Raw genomic sequence first — 21,294 nt, 5'->3', positions numbered from 1 at the left:
GCAGTAATGCGGCTCATGAAATTTGAAATTGCGAAAATTTAGCTTGGCATACTTTTAGGATGTGCCATTTTTAGAATTCAACAACTTATATTTAGCAGCATACTTTTACTGCGCCTCCTAAATTTTTGTATTTCTGCTTGCTGCTGATTTATGTTGGCCTGGTACTTCATTTGGCTAAACTGGCATTTTACATTGAATCTTCGATCTCGTCGTTGGTTTGCGGCTAACAAATTAATGGGTAAAAATATTTTAAAGCATACTTTTATGGTGTAATATGGCATATAAAAATTAAAAATGCGTATATCTCAGCCATATCCTGTTCCATTTTCAGCGGACATGTATTGGAAGGAGCATAAGGACCAAAGCTATCGATTGATATCAAATACTTGTAATTTTTCAGTTCCATTGGCTTAATGGAAAATACGTAAATTAGTAATTCGAGGATAACTCGAGAACTACAAGGACGATAAGGATCAAATTTGGCAGGATAAAAGTACTCACGAGTACGCTTTGATTGACACAGGACTCACAAGGATCAATAAGGATATGACCGAGATATAGACTATATAAAATTTACACTTTATCTCGGATCCTGTAAGGATTCTAGTCCTTTTGAGTACAGCAATCAGTGTATCATTATTAGAGAGATCCTTGATTCAAAGGATATTACGATCGGCATTCAAATGACCGAAATACAGGACACTTTTGTAATCTTAGACAATTTGTATACGGTGTGCGCTGATGCAATATATAATTTGCAGCATACTTTTACTTCCATTTCTGATTATATTTTAAAGCATACTTTCAGGATGCAAATGAATTGCAGCAATGCGGCTCATCAAATTTGCAAATGAGAAAAATTAGCTTTGCATACTTTTAGGATGTGCCATTTTTAGAATTCAACGACTTATATTTTGCAGCATACTTTTACTGCGCCTCCAACATTTTTGTATTTCTGCTTGCTACTAATTTATGTTCGCCTGGTATTTCATTTGGCTCAACTGGCATTTTATAAGGTTCGATCTCGTCGTGGAGGTGACATATGGGTAATTCTCTGAGGGATGTCGTGTGCGACCAGCTTTTCATTAAAAAAAAAAAACATATTCTGAAACAATTTTAAAAATAAGTAAAGGTTATTTTTATAGCTCTATATTAGTAGTTTAATTAGAGCTAAGAATGGTTTTGAAATTTTTTTTCTGTTTTGTTTTCTGTTCTGATAATTGCAAAAATTAACAAATTCGTACGCAAACCCAAAAAATGAACGAATTTATATATTTTATCGTAAAACAGAATAAGTTACTAAAATCAATCTTAGCTCTAAAAATAGTGCTAATCCAAGGCTTTAAGAAAAACCTTCACTTAATTTTAAAATTGTTTTAGTTTATGTTTTTTGTCACTGAAAAGCTGTTCGCACGCGATATTTACCAGAGAATTACCCATATGTAAACTATGCGGGTGAGCTAGAGAAAAGGTCAACAGTTCAACTAAACGATAGCAAAACGTGCTTAAAGAAGAACACTACTTATACCTACATTTTTTCTTTAAACTGCTCATATTCTTGAGCAAGTGAATTCTTTCTGAATTTGTTTCTAATGAATACTTGCAAATATATTGCTAATACTCGTAATCGCAGCTAAAAAAAATATTCTCAATGGTTCTTGTGTTACATATGTATATGTATTTGAGGAGGGCGGTTACAGCCGGATGGGCACAAGAAGCTTCTCTCGACATTAAGATTCTCACTTTGGGGTAAGACTATTGCAATATAATTGACTAGTTTTGGTATCACAATATTTTATTCATGCATTTATAAACGGGGATTCGGCCGACTCGTAAATAGACTTTCAAAGGCTTTTCTAACATGGACCACAAGGTCCACATGGAACTTGGGGGCCACAGGGGCCGACTGGTCCACAATGTGTATTCCAAGGCGTTGGTGCGCAAGGATAACAAGGTCCGCACTCTGGCGACTCATATGGACAAGGCGGCGAACAAGGTCCACAGGGTCCGCAAGGTCCGCAGGGTCCATTGCTCAGTGGGCCGCAACCTGTTCCACAAGGTCCACACGGCGCAGGAATATACGGCCCCGAAGGCATCGTCAGGCCACAGGGTCCACAATTGGGCACTGCACAAGGTCCACCACAGGGGCCACAGGGTCCACAACGTCCAGGGCCACATGGTCCCGGGCCACAGGGTCCGGGTCCGCAGGGACCGCAACGCGTCTCGCACACCGGATACTGATTGGTGGAGAAGCAGGGCAGTGGACAGCAGGCACCGCCGGGCGCACACGGTCCAATCGGACAGGGCGGACAGGCGGCACTCGGCTTGTAGTTGATGGGTCCATTTGGATAGCAGCAGTATTCGCGGGGCGGCGGAATATCGATGGTCTGCGGCTTGGGCTGGCACAAGATCGACTGGCAGACCTCGCGTGGCTCGCAGACGCGCTTCGGATAGCAGACGACATAGGGATCCGGTATCATCGATGGATAGTATATGACACGCGGCTCCCGCACCATTTGCGAGACCCAAATGAGCTTCGGCACTTTGATCACCCGCGTGGCGTCCACAACTTTGGGCACCGTGATCTGTCTGCATCGGTTCACCACCATCGGCTCTGGCACGATCTTCTCGGTGAAGACCACACGCTTCTTGCATATCAGACGCGGCGGCTGCTGGACTGTGATGCACTTGGGGAACGGCGGCGGTATGCGGGGCGCACACTGGGGCAAGGCTTCCAACTGCGCCGCATTGTAGCACTTGGGGGAGCACTCGAAGGGCCCGCAGCATGGATCGCAGGGGCTGCACGGTCCGCAAGGAGAACACATTTTTGATTTCCAAAAAAAAATAAATGAAAAAAATAAAAGAAACGAAAAAATTCGACAATATAAATTTTGGTCTAAAATTTAAAATTTTTTGTTTTCAGTGTTTGTTACAATTTAGATGTTGTTCGAACTGAGACTGGAGTGAGACTGACTAAATTCCTGGAGAAATTCTCATGATGTTGGCTCTCAGTCGAAGTCAAGGACAACTAGATTTCAAATTTTTGCTTCCATAAATTGTTTTTCCGATTAAAGTAGGCTGTAATCGAGAATGGAAATTTGACAGATGAGAAATAAATGAATGGTGGAAATCTATTGGAGAACTTAATGTCAATTCAACAGAGCTGGAAATACGAAGCAGAGACACAAAGTAATTTAATCCCATTTCTGAGGAAATACATATTATCTATAAGTAATATTAAAGCAACAACTGTGTTAACTACATATAAAAATGTTTACAAGTCACAAACGCTAATTTAAAAAAAAAATTATACAGAGAAAAAGATTAATTTAAGAATTTGTATAACCATAAAAGTTTTTAAAGCAAACGTTATTGACTGAAGAATTTTAAGAACTTTTTTAAGTTAAGAATTTCTTAATTGCATAAAGAATTTTTCAATATCGTTGAAGTTTTAACATTGCAAATTCTAGATTCAACGAACGAAAGTACTTTATTTTGCCTTGATGTTTTAATAAAACGCTTTTGAAATTATAATTCTATTGGATTGCAACCATATTCAAAATAGTTTTATTAGTATTGTTTATTTTATGCTCCTGATCTGCATTACCATTTCACTAGTCTATCTATATACATATTTGCTTTTGTCATTTTTTTGTAACTTGTCTTTTTATAGGATACGAGTATGCATGGAATTTGGCGAGTTGGCAAATTTGCAACCAGACACCAAGCTCGGCAAAGCATTGAGGCAGAAAAACTGCAGTGGCAGCCAATCAGAAAAAACCAAAAAAGAAAAAAGAAGACAAACAAGAGCAAAAGGAATGTGAAACAACGTACAGTCGAACAAGGCGAACAAAAGGCATCGATAAAACGCGCTAAAAATCGACTTGTATGATTTATGAGCTAAAAGCTAAAAGGGGGGAGAAAGGATATGGATATGGATTGAGGCTGAATTGTTGTCATCATTTCATTGTATAATCGCAATCAAAGTAAGTACTTGCCAGGAGCGTGATGGGAGAGGGGAAGGGAGGGGGGAAAACGAAAACGGAGCATCGAGGGAAATTGAAATTCAACCTAATTGCAGGAAATTTACAACGCAACTTAACAGCTGACAGATTTTGTCTTGAGCTCGGGTTTTCTTTTTCTTTCGTTCTTCTTGGATTCATAAATCTTTGCCGTGGAGCTCATAATTCATGCAGCACTCGGCGATTGGCAGTCCCGGAGTTGGGGTTGGCAGTCCGTCCGTCTGTCCGCCCGTCCGCTACTTGAGGCGTTCTCACTGTCAAAAGGGGTGGGGGATGATTTCCTGGGCTGGGACAATAAGCTCAACTTGCGCCAAAAAAGTTTTACCAATGACAAGACGCGCCATAGAAAACAGCAAAACTGGAAAAATGAAAACCCCTTGCTTGGGAGTGGGTGGTGGGGAAGGGGAGGGGGAAGAGTCGGTAGTGCTTGGGAATTGTTCTGGGGTTGAACAAACAATGCTGCTTGCATCCTCTCGACAAGCATTTCTCAATTCTCAGCCAGAGGAGTGAGAGACCACACAGATAACTTGCAAACTTTGTTTGTGTGTTTGTGGGCGTCTTTTGACAGTTTAAAGCTTTTCTCCTAATTGATAGATTTGTTTACTCAACCAACGACTGCTGCTGATGGACTGCAATTTAAATATTATTATTTCAATTCCCACAGCACACTGTGAAATAAATTTGAAATTTCCATTAGATAAGCTTATGTATATTTAAAGACTATGTATCAAAAAGAAGTAGAGATTATTTCTAAAATACATTTTTTCAGCTTTTTCAATTCCAAATGCATTTTAATTTACTTCAAAACTAATTATAGAAATTCCAGCTATTATAAAACAGTTCTCTACGCATACTTCGATGACAGCAAAATACAAATTTCATCACGGAGGATAAAAGACATGTATATAGGGAATTTTGAAATAAGATAAAATAATTAATTTTTTTTTAATTACTGAATTTGATTTAAGTAATACAAATAATAAATTACACACATAAAAAAAATTATTCTAATTCATTTTTTATTATAGAAACAAAATGGATTTTTATAAAAAAAAATCGAAAAAATCTGCTGAAATATCTTTTGATCAGATCAGAAGCATACATATTATATGTTATAGTTACTCAGATTATATATACATTAATAAATTTAAAGATACTGTTAAATATGATGTAAATCTATAATTTGATTTTAAAACAATTTTGAATATGATTTTTATTTTCAGTTCACTTTCTATTTTTTTAATTTTATTATACAAATTAAAGTTGATTTTTATTATAAAAATCGCAAAATATAGATTGTTTCAATAAAAATCATATAAACATTAAATAAAGTTTTGTAATTTGAAAAAATAAAGCAAAGATATTTCATTTCAGAATTGCCCATAAGAATCTTTTTTACTCTTCTTAAAGTTATTAGTTAGTTTTTATCAAACGAAATTAACACATAATCATTATTTTCCCCTAAAGAATCACAAAACTTCCTTTCATACACAGATGGACATTAGATGTATTTCTTATAGAACTACTTTCAATGCATAAAATGTTGATCTTTTTTGGTATTCGAATCGATCCACAACGAGTAAATTCAAATAGGAGAGCATTAAACACTCGCAAACGTTGTCTACAGGATATATCGCATATGATGATGGCAAGAGCAGCGGAAACGGAAATGGAGCTGGTGGAGCGCATAAGGCGGCCAATTGCCACGCCCATCGGTCATTGGGAAAAAAACACACACAAAAAAGGCGACAAAAAATAAAGGCTGCGACTGCTCTCGTATCGTGCTTGTTCATTACGCGCCCGCGCGCAAACAAAATCAATGAATGGTGTAAAAATTAATATCCTGTGCGCAAATAAAAATTACAAATAAAAATGCAAAAGCAGAATAAAAATAAAATCATGCTGCACACAAAAAAAACCAGAGCGAAAGAGAAGAGCTCGCACTGTGACAATTCTTATGCCAAGGCGTGCTCAAGAGGGGGGCGAAGGGTGGAGGCGTGGCAGTCTGCCGGCAGCAGTTTTAATTTACACAAAGCGTAGTCAGGCGTGTAATGCGACAACAACGGGGGAAAATGATGGCATGAGATGGCGAGAGCGAGAGAGAAAGAGAGGGAGGGAGGGAGAGAGAGTGAGAGAACTCTGGCAAAGATCTTGGGGATAGCAGAGGAGCATACGGGGGACGGAAAGGGAAGGCAGCTTGACAATTTTGCGCGACGACGATTTAAAAAATGCCTTGAGGCTGGCAAAATGAGCGCGAGACGGCGTCAAATGATTTATGAAATTGCTTTTGCCGTTTGCCGTTTGCCGTTGCATACTTTGAGGCGCGTCTTGCGAATGGAGTCTGAGTGGACCTCAAGCTGATGGAGGATGTTCCGTCAATTAACAGCACATGAACACAACAATAGCAGTGACATTTATTCAGTGGGAAGGAGCTGCAGCTACATTAACAAGTTGTTGAACATATTCCACTGCGTCATTATTTAAGTTGTGCCTATATTGAACAATGGTTTCATTTTGTTTTTAACAAACAAAATCATTTACTCATGGTAAATGTAAGAGATCATTAGCTTCTGCTTTCAGGTTTCATCATTATTTTGTTTATAATATATTTATAATTCTTGTTGTTTGAGTTTTTAGCTAGAATTATATTTGAGCAATTAAAGTGCAAATTAAATATTTAAAATATTTCATATTTTTAAAATATTGAAATATTGAAAACATTTAATTTTTCGCTCAAATATGTCAGTTAATATAAAAATATTACATTTATAATATATAGTATAATTCTCTAACGAAAACGTTTTTAAAGTGAAAAAAGAATATACCAAAACATTTCTTTATTTTCAATAAAGATAAGTCTTATAGCTCTTGATTAGCACTTTAATTAGAGCTAAGAATGATTTTTGAACTATTTTTCTGTTTCTGCGTAGGTAAGGAACATTTTGTCGATATTGTTATGCAAAAGTCAATGCAAGATAATAACTAAAACAATTCAAAAACAAGTTAGAAAGCGACTATATGATACCTGATACTCATTTTCAATGAAAACAAAATAATGCGATATTATTCTTAAAATATATCAAATTAATATACCGGAAAAATACAAAAAATATATCAAACAACAAAATAAAATAGTGCAGTATTATTCTTTACCGCAAAAATACTAAAATTTACCGAACAATATAAAAGCAAAATAGTGAATTAATCTACGTGACAAATACTGAAATATGCCAAAAATCTATATTTAGTATATCAATATACTATTACATTCAAAATATACCAAGCAATTGAAAACATACCTGATAGTCAACCAAAACATATCAACTCGATTCGCTTGATGCTGACGAAGAATTCACATACATATGGTATACCTTATCAAGTTAGAGATGCTTCCTTATAGACGCTGTCACAAATGTGTATAGTAAGAAACTTGTATGCTAAAAAAAACCACCTAAAATATGTTCTACATACGAGTATAAAAAAAAACGATATTTTCATTAGCCAAGTGACTTCTTTATTGGGATGCAACACGAACACGAACACATAAAGTTGGGAGCCCGATCTTAATCGATCTGCGTGACGGAGGCCTCATCGTTGCTGGAACAGCGGCTGCTCTCGCCATCGGTGCGATACTTGATGGAGTCAATGATCTCGACATCGATGTCCCGATCGTTCTGCAAGCTGTTGCTCTCGAGCAGAGCGCCAGCGGTGTCACTCGAACCGCGTCCCAGCGAATCATCGTCACACAAATCGGCACAAGCCGAAGCCGACTCCGACTTGGCATCGAGATCACAGCCACCGACAACACCGACAACAGCGGCCGCTGCCGCCGCCTCCTGTTGAGCGGCGAACTGACTGTAAAGTCGCGGCAGATGCTGCAGCATATAACTGGCGCCCGACTTGGACAAATTCGCTGCAGCGGCGGCGGCAGCAGCAGCTGCTGCTGCTGTGCTGGCTGCCGGCTGATTATTCTCCTTGCTCTCTCCGAGATCATAGTACTTGGCATAGTGTTCGAACTTGCCCAGCGCAGCAGCCGGATTGTCGGTTAGACTGCTGTTGCCGCCGTTGGCACACAGATTGATGGCATCGCTCTGCGCTGACTTTGGGATGGGGACTGTGAAGGCGGAGCCATGTCGCTGCTTGCTCAGCAGATTATTGCTGCTCGACAAGTTGCTCGCAGCGGCTGCTGCTGCTGCTGAATCCTCTGCGGAGAGGAGAGCACCAGTAGCAGCAGCTGCGGTTGCTGCCGCGGACGCTGAGGTGGCGCTGCTGCTGTTGTTGCTGTTGGAGAGCGGCGAGACGTTCTCCTTCTTGCGATCGTAGATGTGCCCCGAGACGCGCAGATCGATGAAGAAGTGCAGCGGATCGATGCCATACGGTGCATACAACGGTGGATACCACACGGGGGGCCGGGGAGGCAACACCAGATCCTGTGGCGGCAACGAGGCTGCTGGCGGTGTGTTGTCCTGCAGCGTGTTGTCGACGGCGCCGCCCAATGCTGCTTTCACCAGCGGCTTTGTCTCCAGCTTTGTGTAGCCGTATGGCGTGGGCGTAGGTGTAGGAGTGGGCGTGGCTGCTGACTTGTTGGTCAATTCGAGTGGCTTCTCAACCGTGGTTGTTGCCGTGCTGCTCACATGTTGCAGCTGCTGCTGCTGTTGTTGTTGTTGCTGCTGTTGCTGGTGATGCTGTTGATGTTGCTGCTGCTGCTGTTGTTGTTGCTGCTGCTGTTGATGTTGCTGTTTCTCCTCGGCATCGCGACGCTCACGCAGCTGCTCGTAGTAAGGACGATGCGACCACGAACGCTTCCTCGATCGTCGCACCAATGCCGCCTGCTGTTGCTGCTGTTGTTGTTGCTGTTGTTGTTGTTGCTGCTGTTGCTGTTGCTGCTGCTGTTGCAGTTGCAACACTCGCGCCGTCTCGTTGTTGCGCGTCTGCACCAGCGAGCGCAGCATATCGCTGAAGAAGTAATTGTTCGGACCCACGGGAGCCGAGTACAAATATGGGGGCGTGGCAGCCATAAGGCGGCTCACATAATCCTGATTGCGCAGCTCATGAATGTTGCTCTTCCGCGGCGTCAGTTGCTGTTGTCCTCCTGCTTGCTGTGACTGCTGCTGCTGTTGCTGTTGCTGTGACTGCAGCGACTGTTGTCCCGTTGCAACTGTTGCCGCTGTTTGCTGAGCCGTTGGGGGCGTGCCAGCCACAGCGGCGTTGCCACTGGCGACAGTGTTGCTGTTGTTGTTGTTGTTGTTGCTGCCGTTGCCATTGTTACTATTGCCGTTGGACGCGTGTGCATTGCTGCTGTTGCTGTTGCTGTTGCCGTTGGTGTCCTTCATGTTGCGACTGCTACAAGCAGAAGAAAGTACAATAATTCCTTTAGCAAACAACCTGAAGTTGACTCAAGTTAGAGATGCGATCGTGTCACGTGACACGAAAAGCACGAATATTCATTGGTTTAACTGGTTTTTATACCCGGTATAAAGGGAAGGGAAATGTATGTAACAGGTAGAAGGAGGCATCTCAGACCCTATAAAGTATATATATTCTTGATCAGCATCAACAGCCGAGACGATCTAGCCATGTCAGTCTGTCCGTCTGTCTGTCTGTCCGTATGAAACACTGGATCACAGAGACTATAATAGATAGAGCTACAATTTTCGACAGATTTTTTTATGTTTGCACGCAGATCAAGTTTGTTTCAAATTTTTACCACGCCCCCTTCGGCCCCTGCAAATCAATAAAATCGAATAACAAGCGTAATTCTAAAGGCAAGAACAGCCCTTAAACTTAGTATTACTAAATGTTCAAAATTGTTTATAATAACGTTTAAAGTAAGAAAAGAGCAGACACTTTTAATACCAAACTGACTATTATCTCATTAAGAAATCAATTGCCATTAATTGAAAATTAGTCTTCCAGTTGATCATTGTAATAAAAATTAGCACAATACATATTGCTAATTATACACAGAGAGAAAAAAACCTAGATACAAAAATAGATGGCAAGTCTTGAACTAAGTAAGTTTTATTCAGACTTAAAAAAAAACAATTTTGAAATAATATTTTTAGGTTGAAGAAATCTTAAATCAAGCATTTTAAGATGAAAAACATCATATCTTAAGATTAAAATCCTTTTTCAATTATGTTTTATTCTAGATTGAAAAGAAGATTGCAAATTTTGAATTAAGAACTTTTCGATCTTAAAAAAAAGGTTGTTTTTGTTTCGTAAAATGTTGGAATTCGCTTCCGTTGAAAATAGAATCTTATTTCCGATATTGTTTCTGTTAGCTCAGTAAGTAGAGATTATCATCTTGAATTTTAAGAATGAGCATTCTATAATTATTGTAGAATTTTGATCTTGCTTTAAAAATAAACCTTCTTGGTTACATTTTAAAATCAAATAATCTAAATTCAAGATTTTATTCTTGATTTTAACACGATTTTTATTTCTTTTTTATAATTTTAGGTCAAATAAGAATCACATTTTGAACGTATAACATATTTAAACCAAAGTGCACGAAAAAATAATTTGAAATTGAAAATTAGCTGCCAAAGAAACATTTGTGATCAACTCAAGGATTGGTTTGTGATGTACTTAAATTTCAATTTGATTGTCCATTCATTAACTCAACTAAATGTGATTGAAGCATGAGCATCTCTAACTCAGATGCCAGCAAGGCAGAACGAAGCATTTTCATTGTCATTCGTGGATTTAGTTGAAGTTTTCAGATTTCAGTTTTCAATTTGGTTACAGCTTAGTTTTGTGTTTAACTTTCGTTCTGCTGTTGACTTGAATAAGACGTTGTTCAAGATTTATGTCCATATTTGCATTGTCTTCGTTAACGTCTTCATCTCGACTCTGTGTTCTCTGTTCTCTGTTCAATGCTGTGCACGCCTCCTGCCACAGCAACAACAACAGCAACAGCAACACAGCGACAGCGACTGCAACATGCCTCATTCTACAACTAGTGTTGAATGCCACAGCAGCAGCAGAGGAGTCTACCTTTTACATGCACACTCGACTTTCTATTCATTTCCCGTCTAATGGCAATTAAAAGTGATTTCTCATTCGCCCAGCTGGCGCTAGTCTGTGTGTACTCAGGCGTTGCTCCTCAAACAGCAAGGACTCTTAATGTCCCAAGCAGGAGAAAAAGGATTACTGCTGCGAATAATAGCGTTTGCTTTTTTAATTATCCTACAATTCCTCATACATATTTGCATTAGTGTTTTAATAGTTTTATAAACTTACTATTTAAAACATATATTTAATAAATATCTCAATACTGATAGTCCATCATATTTACAGCTTTAATTCGAATAGTGCTTTAACAATTATAATAGTACTATAATAGTTTACAGTCCATAAAGTTTACTAATTCTTTGAACATATTTTAATTGCATTTTCTTTTCGATTTATTTAGCTGGACCATCAGTTAAAAAGTTAACGAATACTATTATAAATTATTATTCAAAAATTCCATTAAAAAAACCCAGTAATAATGGAAAATTTTAATAATACTTAAAGGTCAATACGTTCACCTAATGTTTGCTTCGATTCTGCAAAAAGCTTCGGCCTGTTAAAGTTAATATTTGGTTTGGTAATAATATTTGATAACGTAAATGTGAAAAGATTGTAAAGTTCAACACGCTCTTGATTTATCAGCCTCTTTTTTGTTTGTTTCATTTGCAAAAAAGTTCAATAGGTTAACAATTAACATGCGACTTAAGAGCGCATTTGCATTTAACAGCGATCTGCCTAATTAGTATTTGCTTAGATTCTGGAAAAAGCATCGCTCTGTTAAAGTTAAATTGCGACTTAACAGTTCATTCTTCTAATTGCGTCGCTATGCTAAAGTTAACATGCGATTTAACAGCGATCTACCTAATTAGTATTGGCATAGCTTCTGCAAAAAGCTTCGGCCTGTTAAAGTTAATATTTGGTTCAACAGTAGCCACTATGAGATAACATAAATATACAGAAATTGTAAGGCGGAAACTCGCTCTTAATTTATCAGCCATTGCTATTAATAGCTATAGAAAATGCTCAATAGCTCTTCAGTTAACATGCGACTAAACGGAGCATTTCTATTTAACAGCGATCTGCCTAATTAGTATTTGCTTAGCTTCTGCAAAAAAGCGTCGCTCTGTTAAAGTCAACTTGCGACTTAACAGCTCATTCTGCTAATTTCGTCGCTAGGTTAAAGTTAACATGCGATTTAACAGGTCATTTGCATTTAACAGCACTCTGCCTAATTAGTATTTGCTTAGCTTCTGCAAGCGTCCCTCTGTTAAAGTTAACAGCGCACTTGCATTTAACAGCGCTCTGCATAATTAGTGTTTGCATAGCTTCTGCAAGCGATCCTCTGTTAAAGTTAACAGCGTATTTGTATTTAACAGCGATCGACAACGCTAAAAACTGCAGTTTTAGATGCATTTTAAAAGTGTCACAGCTCTTTTGTTAGCTGACTCAAAAAGGGAAGGGGTAATGCCTGCCTGCCTGGCTGCCTGGCTGCTGAGGCACGTCACGTGTGTCACTCGCATAATTTGCATAAAAAAACAAGACGACATAAAAACACACAAGCAGACACACACACGTACACACAGAGGAGGCACAATCATGGACACACCTCACAGTCACAGTCACAGTCTGTTAATAAGCTTACATGATGCGCCAAATTCCAGCAAATTAAATGTTTCAACAGCTGCCAACTCCGTCTGTCCCCAGTTCCCGTTCATAATGTCGCACTCACACCGATTCACACACACATTCGAAGAGAGTGAGGGAAACAAACTCAATTGTTATGTTCGCCTGCCAAACTGTTAAGGCACTTGACGCCGTCGCCGTCGCTGTTGCTGCGGTGTGGCAACGCACGCAGTTGCCCGTATCCTGTGGCTGTCAATTCTAAACGCCCCCCCACAAACACCTCTCACCTCCGCTAGAGACAGCACAACTGGTCTATGGCAAAACTCGTCTTGTTGCTCTTTCATTTTCGCATCTAACAAAAAAGGAGCAAACAAAAAAAAAACAAGGAAGAAAGCTACAGTCGAGTGTACTCGACTGTGAGATACCCGCTACCCATTTTGAATGAAAGCAAAATATTGCGGTATTATTTTTAAAATATACCAAAATACTAAAAATATACTAAGTGGTATATTTGGCATATCGATATAGTACCACATTCAAAATATACCGGAACAATATACCAGATTGTCAGACAAAGCAACTAAGACCCCTAGTAAGTAGGCGTTTTTGCCCATACGAAAGTATTTATTTAATAACTTCGACAATTTTTATCTGATCGTAACCAAATTCAGGAATCATAACTATTTTAGATATTACTGTATATACCAAAATTCGCAACTCTAGCTAGCTAAATTACGCTTGTTATTCGATTTTTTTGATTTACAGGGGCGGAAGGGGGCGTGGCAAAAATTTGAAACAAACTTGCTCTGCGTGCAAACATAACAAATGCTGTCGAAAAGAAATTATAGCTCTATCTCTCGTAGTCTCTGAGATCTAGGTGTTCATATGGACGGACGGACAGACACACAGACGGACAGACGGACATGGCTATATCGTCTCGGCTGTTGACGCTGATCAAGAATATATATACTTTATAGGGTCGGAGATGCCTCCTTCTACCTGTTACATACATTTCCTGCCGGCACAAAGTTATAATACCCTTCTACCCTATGGGTAGCGGGTATAAAAAATGAAAATGAAAAGTGGGGAAAAGTTTTTAACAAACCGTCGCCGCTGTTTGCTGTCGAGGCTGTTGCTGTTGTCATCTTGTTGTTGGTTTAATTTCTCAATTTTTTTTTCCCATTTTATTGTTTTTTCATTTCGTTGTAAAAATATAAAAGTTTTTAACAGTCGTCGTCAGGCGGCGTCAAGTGGAGGAGGAGGTGCGGAAGGGGGAGGAGGGGAAGAGCACACAAATTGGCTGCGTTCCGTTAGTTGATTTGCATTTTTTGGCAACATCAGCAGCAGAAGCAGCAGAAGCAACAGTAAAAGAAGAATCATTTCTGACAAAGTTGAAATTAGATTATGCTAATTAAGGCGTGGCGCCGTCCACTATAATATTCTCCCTACCCTCCCCTTCCCTCCCCATCCCCTGGATTAACTGATGGATTGGCTGCGGCAGCGCTTTAATTGCCACAGTTGCTGGCAGCATTTTAATATTCAATCAGCAGCTGCTGCTGTCGGCAAGCGAATGCTGCTAATTTTTATGGCCACGTCAACAAAGAAGTTGGCCAACGTCTTCTTAACTTTTGTGCCGAGATTAATGCGCGGCAGCTGTGGTAAAAGTGCAACAAACCGACTGCAACTTCGTCATGTTTATCTTGGGGCAAATAAAACTAGAAACTTTCTTGGAGCAGAGTTTGTGGCTGTGGTTGCTGTGGTTGCTGGTGGTGCTTAACGCTGTCAACGATTGCAGCGAGGCCACTTTTGATTGATACCGTCAGCCATAAATCAAAGCAACCCCCGGACAACCCTCAACTGAACTCTTGTGTTCCTGGCCACTCTATAACTCTATTCAGATTCAGATGAGCTCCTGTTGCGTGGTTGCTTCGACACTCACACACACACACACACATACACTTTCACTTGACTAGCACTTTGCGGAAAACAACCTTATAACATAATTACAGCATATCAAACAAGGCTTAGCCAGACGGCACACTTAAATCTACTCAACCCAACTCGATTCAACTCGAATCAACTCAGTTCGAAAGACTGAGGTGAGAGGTCATTCCCTCTTCCAAAACGAAGCGATACAACCCTTACATACATACTCGTAAAAGGGCGCTGAATCTGAATAACACTAACTGAAGTCCAACCGAGGGCACTACAATTACATTCCACTGGGAGCTACGAGTTAGAACTCTAAGCGTAATTGAAACGCTGCAGCATTGATGCCTCTCAGCAAAGTGACATGAAAAAGATATAGAAATGGAAATAGAAATAGTAATAGAAATAGAAATAGAAATATAAATAGAAGTAGAAATAGAAATAGAAATATAAATAGAAATATGAATAGAAATATAAATAGAAATAGAAATAGAAATAGAAATAGAAATAGAAAAAGAAATATAAATAGAAATATAAATAGAAATATAAATAGAAATAGAAATAGAAAAAGAAATATAAATAGATATAGAAATAGAAATAAAAATAGAAATATAAATAGAAATATAAATAGTAATAGAAATATAAATAAAAATAAAAGTAGAAATAGATATAGAAATAAAAGTAGAAATAGATATAGAAATAGAAATAGAAATAGAAATAGAAATAGAAATAGAAATAGAAATAGAAATAGAAATAGAAATAGAAATAGAAATAGAAATAGAAATAGAAATAGAAATAGAAATAGAAATAGAAATAGAAATAGAAATAGAAATAGATATATAGAATCTTACATTTGTTTTTAGCTTAAAAATGCAAACTATATACAACATAGATTAATATATCATTTTAATTGAGTCTTATGTTTTTTAACTAGCTGAAGGCCTTCGCTGCCATTGCTTTATCAATAGTGTTAGTATTAATTTTAATTATAACTAACCTTTTAAATAAATTAATAAATAACTTTTAAATGCGGACTATACACAATACATTTTTATAGTAAATAGAAATTTCATTAATTTGAAGAAAGTTTAAAATTCAATTTCGAAGTACAGCAAAGTAATCAAAATTAAAAATTCTATTTAAATTTGCTCTAGTTTTTATTATTGTACTTTTCTCAAGCTGTTATATTATTGCGGTATTTCCGATAGGTGTCTTTGCAAGCGCGTAGTTCTAGTTCTATTTATCGAATCGGTTCATGCGATACCTTTTTGGAAAGCTCTTTTCCCGCGCTAACACGTGTTTGATTTATTGTTGTTTGTCTTGAGTCGTTCGTGAGTTATAGCGTCACAAACATGGAGCAAAATAAAGAGAAAATACGGCATATTTTACAGTACTACTACGATAAAGGCAAAAATGCAACTCATGCTGCCAATAAAATTTGTGCAGTTTATGGACCCGATACAGTTTCCATTTCCACCGCACAACGATGGTTTCAACGTTTTCGTTCTGGTGCGGAGGTGGTCGAAGATGCGCCACGGTCCGGAAGGCCTGTCGTCGAAAATTGCGATAAAATCGCCGAATTGATCGAAAGAGATCGGCATAGTAGCACCCGTAGCATCGGCCAAGAGCTTGGCATGAGTCATCAAACCGTTTTAAACCATTTGAAGAAGCTTGGATTAAAAAAAAAGCTAGATGTATGGGTGCCACACGACTTGACGCAAAAAAACATTCTTGGCCGTATGGATGCATGCGAATCGCTTCTGAATCGCAATAAAATCGACCCGTTTTTGAAGCGGATGGTGACTGGCGATGAAAAGTGGATCACTTACGATAACGTGAAGCGCAAACGGTCGTGGTCGAGAAGCGGTGAAGCTGCCCAGACGGTGGCCAAGCTTGGATTGACGGCCAGGAAGGTTCTTCTGTGTGTTTGGTGGGATTGGCAGGAATCATCCACTATGAGCTGCTCTCCTATGGCCAAACGCTCAATTCGGACCTGTACTGCCAACAACTGGACCGCTTGAATGCAGCACTCAAGTAGAAGAGGCCATCTTTGGTCAACAGAGGCCGAATTGTCTTCCATCAGGACAACGCCAGGCCACACACATCTTTGGTGACGCGCCAGAAGCTCCGGGAGTTCGGATGGGAGGTTCTATTGCATCCACCGTATAGTCCGGATCTCGCACCAAGTGATTACCACCTATTTCTGTCCATGGCGAACGACCTTGGTAGTCGGAAATTGGCCACAAGAGAGTCCTGTGAAAATTGGCTCTCCGAGTTTTTTTGCCAATAGAAAAGCGAGCTTCTATAAGAGGGGCATTATGAAGTTGGCATCTCGTTGGGAACTCGTCATCGAACAAAACGGCGCATATTTGACTTAAATCGCATTATTCTAACCAATTTTATGAACAATTGAAAATTCAATAAAAATACCGCAAGACTTTTTGGCCAACCTAATATATGTTATATATTGGAAGCCATAATTTAGTTTTTTTGAATAAACAAATGTGAGACACTTGCAGTTGATTGTCTTCTAAAAGCTATTTGAATATATACTATTAATCAAAACTGAAATAATAAATCATAACTTTGAAGGTCTGTCAATTGTTTATAAGTTTTCGATTAAAAATACATAAAGAGAAAGTCTTTGTCAGTGGTTATATTTTATTTTCTCAAAGCTAATTTAGTGATCTTTTAATAAAACAGCAATCGTTCCGCCTCAAAAATACGTGAATCATACAATATGATTCATAGATTTTTACATTTTTGTTAATTTATAAGAAATTTTATTAAAATTTTACTAAATTAATAGAATATTTGCTAAAGTATTAGATCAAAGTTTGCGTTTGTTTTCATACTTGCTACCCATAGTTTAAAAGAATATTATAACTTTGTTTCTGCTGGAAATATAACTGACGGAAGCAGTCATTTCCGACATCATAAATATATATATTCCTGATCAGCGTCAACAGCCGAGATTATACAGCTATCCGTCTATCCGCTTGTCCATCCGTCTATATGAACACCTAGATCTGAGAGACTATACGAAATAGAGCTATACTTTTTTTTGCCACTTCCACTTCCGCTCTCGGAAATCGACAATAACAAGCGTAATTTTTAAGCTATAGCGACAATTGTACACACAATAATAACTATTGTATTTATGATTCCTGTAGTACCATATCGATACACCAAATATAGCTTACGATATATTTTAGTCCTTTCATACTTGTTAATTAGTTGATAATGGTAATTAATCCTTGAAGGGAAATAAATACTTCATTAATAATAAAAAAAATCAAGTCGAAAATGATATAGAATTAAAAATTAAAGAATATTATTTAAAAACTGTGTAAATTGTGTATTAGATTTTCTATTTTTATAATTTTTGTAAAACACAAATCAAAACCTAATCAAGAATACATGTTTAAAGAACTTCAAACTTAAATATTCTTAAAATCAATCAATCCAATGATTTTATATTTCATAAGACTGGTAGTAAACTGTCATATACAACGTCTTTATATATCTATCGGTAACAGAATTGTAAACATAAATTCAGTATTATATCTTCTTAAGCAGCTGAGGTTTTTTTAAGTAAGGCGCTCAACATTTTAAGTACTGAGCATGTGATGACAATTTGCTGTGGTCGTTTTTCATATTTTCCATAACTGCTAACCGTCTAAGCCCTTGTTCAACTTTCCCCCAAATAGCACCCAAACACACACACGCACACACACAGTAACACGTAAACACGCAGAAACATATAGAGTCATCCACTTACATGGAGATGGACATGTTGTTGTGGTCGTGGTGTTAACGTTACAACGTTTGACTGCGAATTAAAATAATGTGCCACTTGTGGCTCTTTTGGCATGTGTGTGTGAGAAACGGACCAGGACCAGGACCTGCCGCAGGACTCGAGCACACAACTCCGCCCTCTGGACTCGCTGGCAACTCGCATTTAACTCCGACTCCGACTCCGACTCCATGGCCACGATGTCCTCATCGTGTGAGCCAACACATGGGAGAGGCAACAACACATCGTTACCCTAATCGAATTTGATTTGAACCCTTTTCGAGGACATTTCACTGAGATTGATGTGCGTGTTGTGTATGTGTGTATGGGTGTGTGTGTGTGTGTGTGTGTGTGTGTCGACTGCAATCCCTGACGCTTGGCTGCACCTTCGTGCGTATGAGTTATGCTTAAATAATTTTGCAGTTTATGCGCTTTGTTTGCACTCAACTTGTGGATTGAGTTTCGGGCTCTTTTGCCAGGGTTCAGTTTGATTTGATAGACTCGCTCGCTCCTGTGTTGAGGGTTCAGTGGGAGTTCAGTGGTTGCTCGCGGCACAACCTCAACAAAGTGCCAAACACTGCGGCACTTTGTCCACTTGAGTTACGAGTTACGATGCTCACAATTGAAATGGTCCCAAGCGGACGAACTTAATCCTTCCAGCTCAATCCTGAATTACGCCAGAATTTGTTTTGGACTATATCAGATTGGGCGCACATTTGCACATATTATTAACATTATTGTGTAAGTAATTTCTATAGAAATTGCAATGAACAGAACTACATGAAATTGTAGCATACTTTTTGGGGCAACGTAAAGAGTTCATAAAAATTGAAAACCAACAAAGTTTTCATGATTTCTGATCAATTTGAAAATAATGAAATGATAATTAAAAGTTAAAGCGAAAAAATAATTAATTAAGTTATTATAATTAGTAAGAATGTTTTAAACATAAAGCGAAAATTATACGAAATTTAAAATTGAAGAATATTATTTAAAAATCACAATTTGCTTCTATGAACAACTAAGGTAATAATCTATACAATGTTTATCTTTTCTATTACATGTTTGTTTATGTTCTTCCAAAATAAATGTATGATATTCAGTAAACTTCTTAATTTCGATGTCTAAACTTCATTATACACAATTTTAATATTAATATAATATATACTTGTTACAGCTGTAATATCATAAAAAGGCATTTAAAATTTGACGTTAATTATTATATTAAAGGATTAAGTAAACACTTTGCACTATGGAAAATATGTGCAATCGCTTAAGATATATTAAACACAATAAATAAATATCACTTTTCAATATTATTGTGAAAAAAATTAAATATAAAAAGTTATTCCTTTTATAATAATAAAAAATGTATAACATTTTTTCGGGAAAAATTATTTTGCGATGATTTCAAAAATACAAATAATCATATCAAAACCGTTTTATATTTGGCAGATCTTTACATTTCTTTATCTGTATGGAAATCTGTTTAAACTCTGTTTCAGTTGTGTTAACAATAAATCCGTAAGCACCATTATAGATATTAAATATTAAAAATATCTTACTTTGGATGTAAAGTAGTTTTCTTATTTAAGTTTTTTGTCTCCGCAATTATGTTTCTTTATTCAATTGATAATCCTCGATCATTGGCACACACTCACATTTCATTGATACCGATTGTTTATTCTTTTCGGGTTCACAAAGTATTATTCACTATAGCAAAAGAAAAAAAATTAATTAAAAAAAATTGGAATATTCGGCTGTTAAGTACGGAACTACAGCACGTTGTTTGAGACACAATTCGAAAGGGAGTCAAAGATACTTTGAGTGCTGAGTGCTGAGTACTGAGTGGTGAACTGCCGTCGATGACAGTTAAAAATCAAATGAAATGAACGCCCGCCTGGCATGCGGCACTCACTCAGTGAGTCAGTGAGGACGTCGCAGGATACGCAGCGCATGGCGCACGGCAACGTTAACGAATCTGAATCCGAATCCGAATGCGAATCCGTTTTGCCACTAGACGCGAGTCCTTAGCCCGAGCCAACTCGAGCATTCGGCACGGTTTTAAAATTATGAATTTGTTGTTGAAAATGAAACGAGGCATAAGCAGCAACAGCAGCCGACGGTTGCCGCTAACTTGGGTGGGTGTTGCTGCTGTTGCTGCTGCTGCTTCTGATGCTGTTGCTGCTGATGTTGGTGGTGCGCAGCAGCAGTTGGAACACAGCGAACACTGGCAAAGTGTTAAGCCAATGCGACGACAATCGAGCCACCCTCGTGTTCGTTGCATGCAACACAAAGCAATTGCAGTCGACGCACGAAAGCTTTTGCGAATTAGCAGCTGAGAAAGGCTTAGCTTAGCAGATCGGTATAAGCCATGCAGTGTTGCCACATTTCAGTTCATTTCTTTAAATTGTCGATTTAGCAGAAATGTTGACTTATCTGTCTTAACTTATTTCTCAGCACATTTTCATACCATGCAGTGTTTCCACATTTCTTTCATTTCTTTAAATTGTCGATTTAGCATAAATATTGACTTATCTGTCTTAAATTATTTCTCAGCACATTTTCATACCATGCAGTGTTGCCACATTTCAGTTCATTTCTTTAAATTGTCGATTTAGCAAAAATGTTGACTTATCTGTCTTAACTTATTTCTCAGCACATATTCATACAAATTTATTTCTACAAATTGCATTTTGGCAAAGTCATCGTGTGCAACGTTATCAAATTTCATTTGGTTATGTTCACATTAGCATGCACTGTTGCCGCACTTCATTACAACTTATTATTGCCGACCGGCGCTGCGGTTGCAGTTGCGGCTGCCTGTGTGTTGTTTCCCGAGCGAGAACAAAAGACGCTTATGAAAATGGTAATAGGAAATGGGAAATGGGATTGTGGGGAAATGGA

General features: G+C 38.2%; 2 protein-coding genes and 1 long non-coding RNA gene across 5 annotated transcripts; 1 reads left to right on the top strand and 2 right to left on the bottom strand.

The window, feature by feature from the left end:
- Window positions 1–1,777: 1,777 nt before the first annotated feature.
- LOC132797004 (DBF4-type zinc finger-containing protein 2 homolog) lies at window positions 1,778–2,972 on the bottom strand. The gene has a single exon (XM_060808408.1). It carries the CDS (start codon window positions 2,823–2,825, stop codon window positions 1,857–1,859), a length of 969 nt encoding a protein of 322 aa, XP_060664391.1. The 5' UTR covers window positions 2,826–2,972; the 3' UTR covers window positions 1,778–1,856.
- A 126-nt stretch (window positions 2,973–3,098) lies between these two features.
- On the top strand, window positions 3,099–5,890 carry LOC132797010 (uncharacterized). The gene is made up of 3 exons (XR_009633617.1): window positions 3,099–3,189; window positions 3,674–3,986; window positions 5,517–5,890. It is a non-coding gene; the product is annotated as an uncharacterized LOC132797010 (long non-coding RNA).
- Window positions 5,891–7,528: 1,638 nt separating this feature from the next.
- LOC132797002 (myb-like protein I) lies at window positions 7,529–20,363 on the bottom strand. Of its 3 annotated transcripts, XM_060808404.1 has the most exons (3): window positions 20,210–20,362; window positions 19,953–20,100; window positions 7,529–9,365 (listed from the first exon to the last, which is right to left on the bottom strand). In XM_060808404.1, the coding sequence occupies exon 3, from the start codon at window positions 9,353–9,355 to the stop codon at window positions 7,586–7,588; it is 1,770 nt and encodes a 589-aa protein (XP_060664387.1). In that variant the 5' UTR covers window positions 9,356–9,365; window positions 19,953–20,100; window positions 20,210–20,362; the 3' UTR covers window positions 7,529–7,585. The 3 variants fall into 3 exon arrangements, with proteins under 3 accessions (XP_060664387.1, XP_060664388.1, XP_060664386.1); XM_060808405.1 differs by having other exon boundaries at window positions 7,529–9,362; window positions 19,953–20,363; XM_060808403.1 differs by having other exon boundaries at window positions 19,953–20,362.
- Window positions 20,364–21,294: the final 931 nt, after the last annotated feature.

Source organism: Drosophila nasuta, chromosome X (genome assembly GCF_023558535.2).
Source record: "Drosophila nasuta strain 15112-1781.00 chromosome X, ASM2355853v1, whole genome shotgun sequence".
NCBI classification, from domain to species: Eukaryota; Metazoa; Arthropoda; class Insecta; order Diptera; family Drosophilidae; genus Drosophila; species Drosophila nasuta.
The sequence above is the reverse complement of the archived record's forward strand: the minus strand, read 5'-3'. Positions and strand labels throughout refer to the sequence as shown.

Excerpts from the sequence above, each read along its gene's own strand:
- LOC132797004 (XM_060808408.1), bottom strand. The coding sequence starts at position 2,825 with ATGTGTTCTCCTTGCGGACCGTGCAGCCCCTGCGATCCATGCTGCGGG.
- LOC132797002 (XM_060808405.1), bottom strand. The coding sequence starts at position 9,355 with ATGAAGGACACCAACGGCAACAGCAACAGCAACAGCAGCAATGCACAC.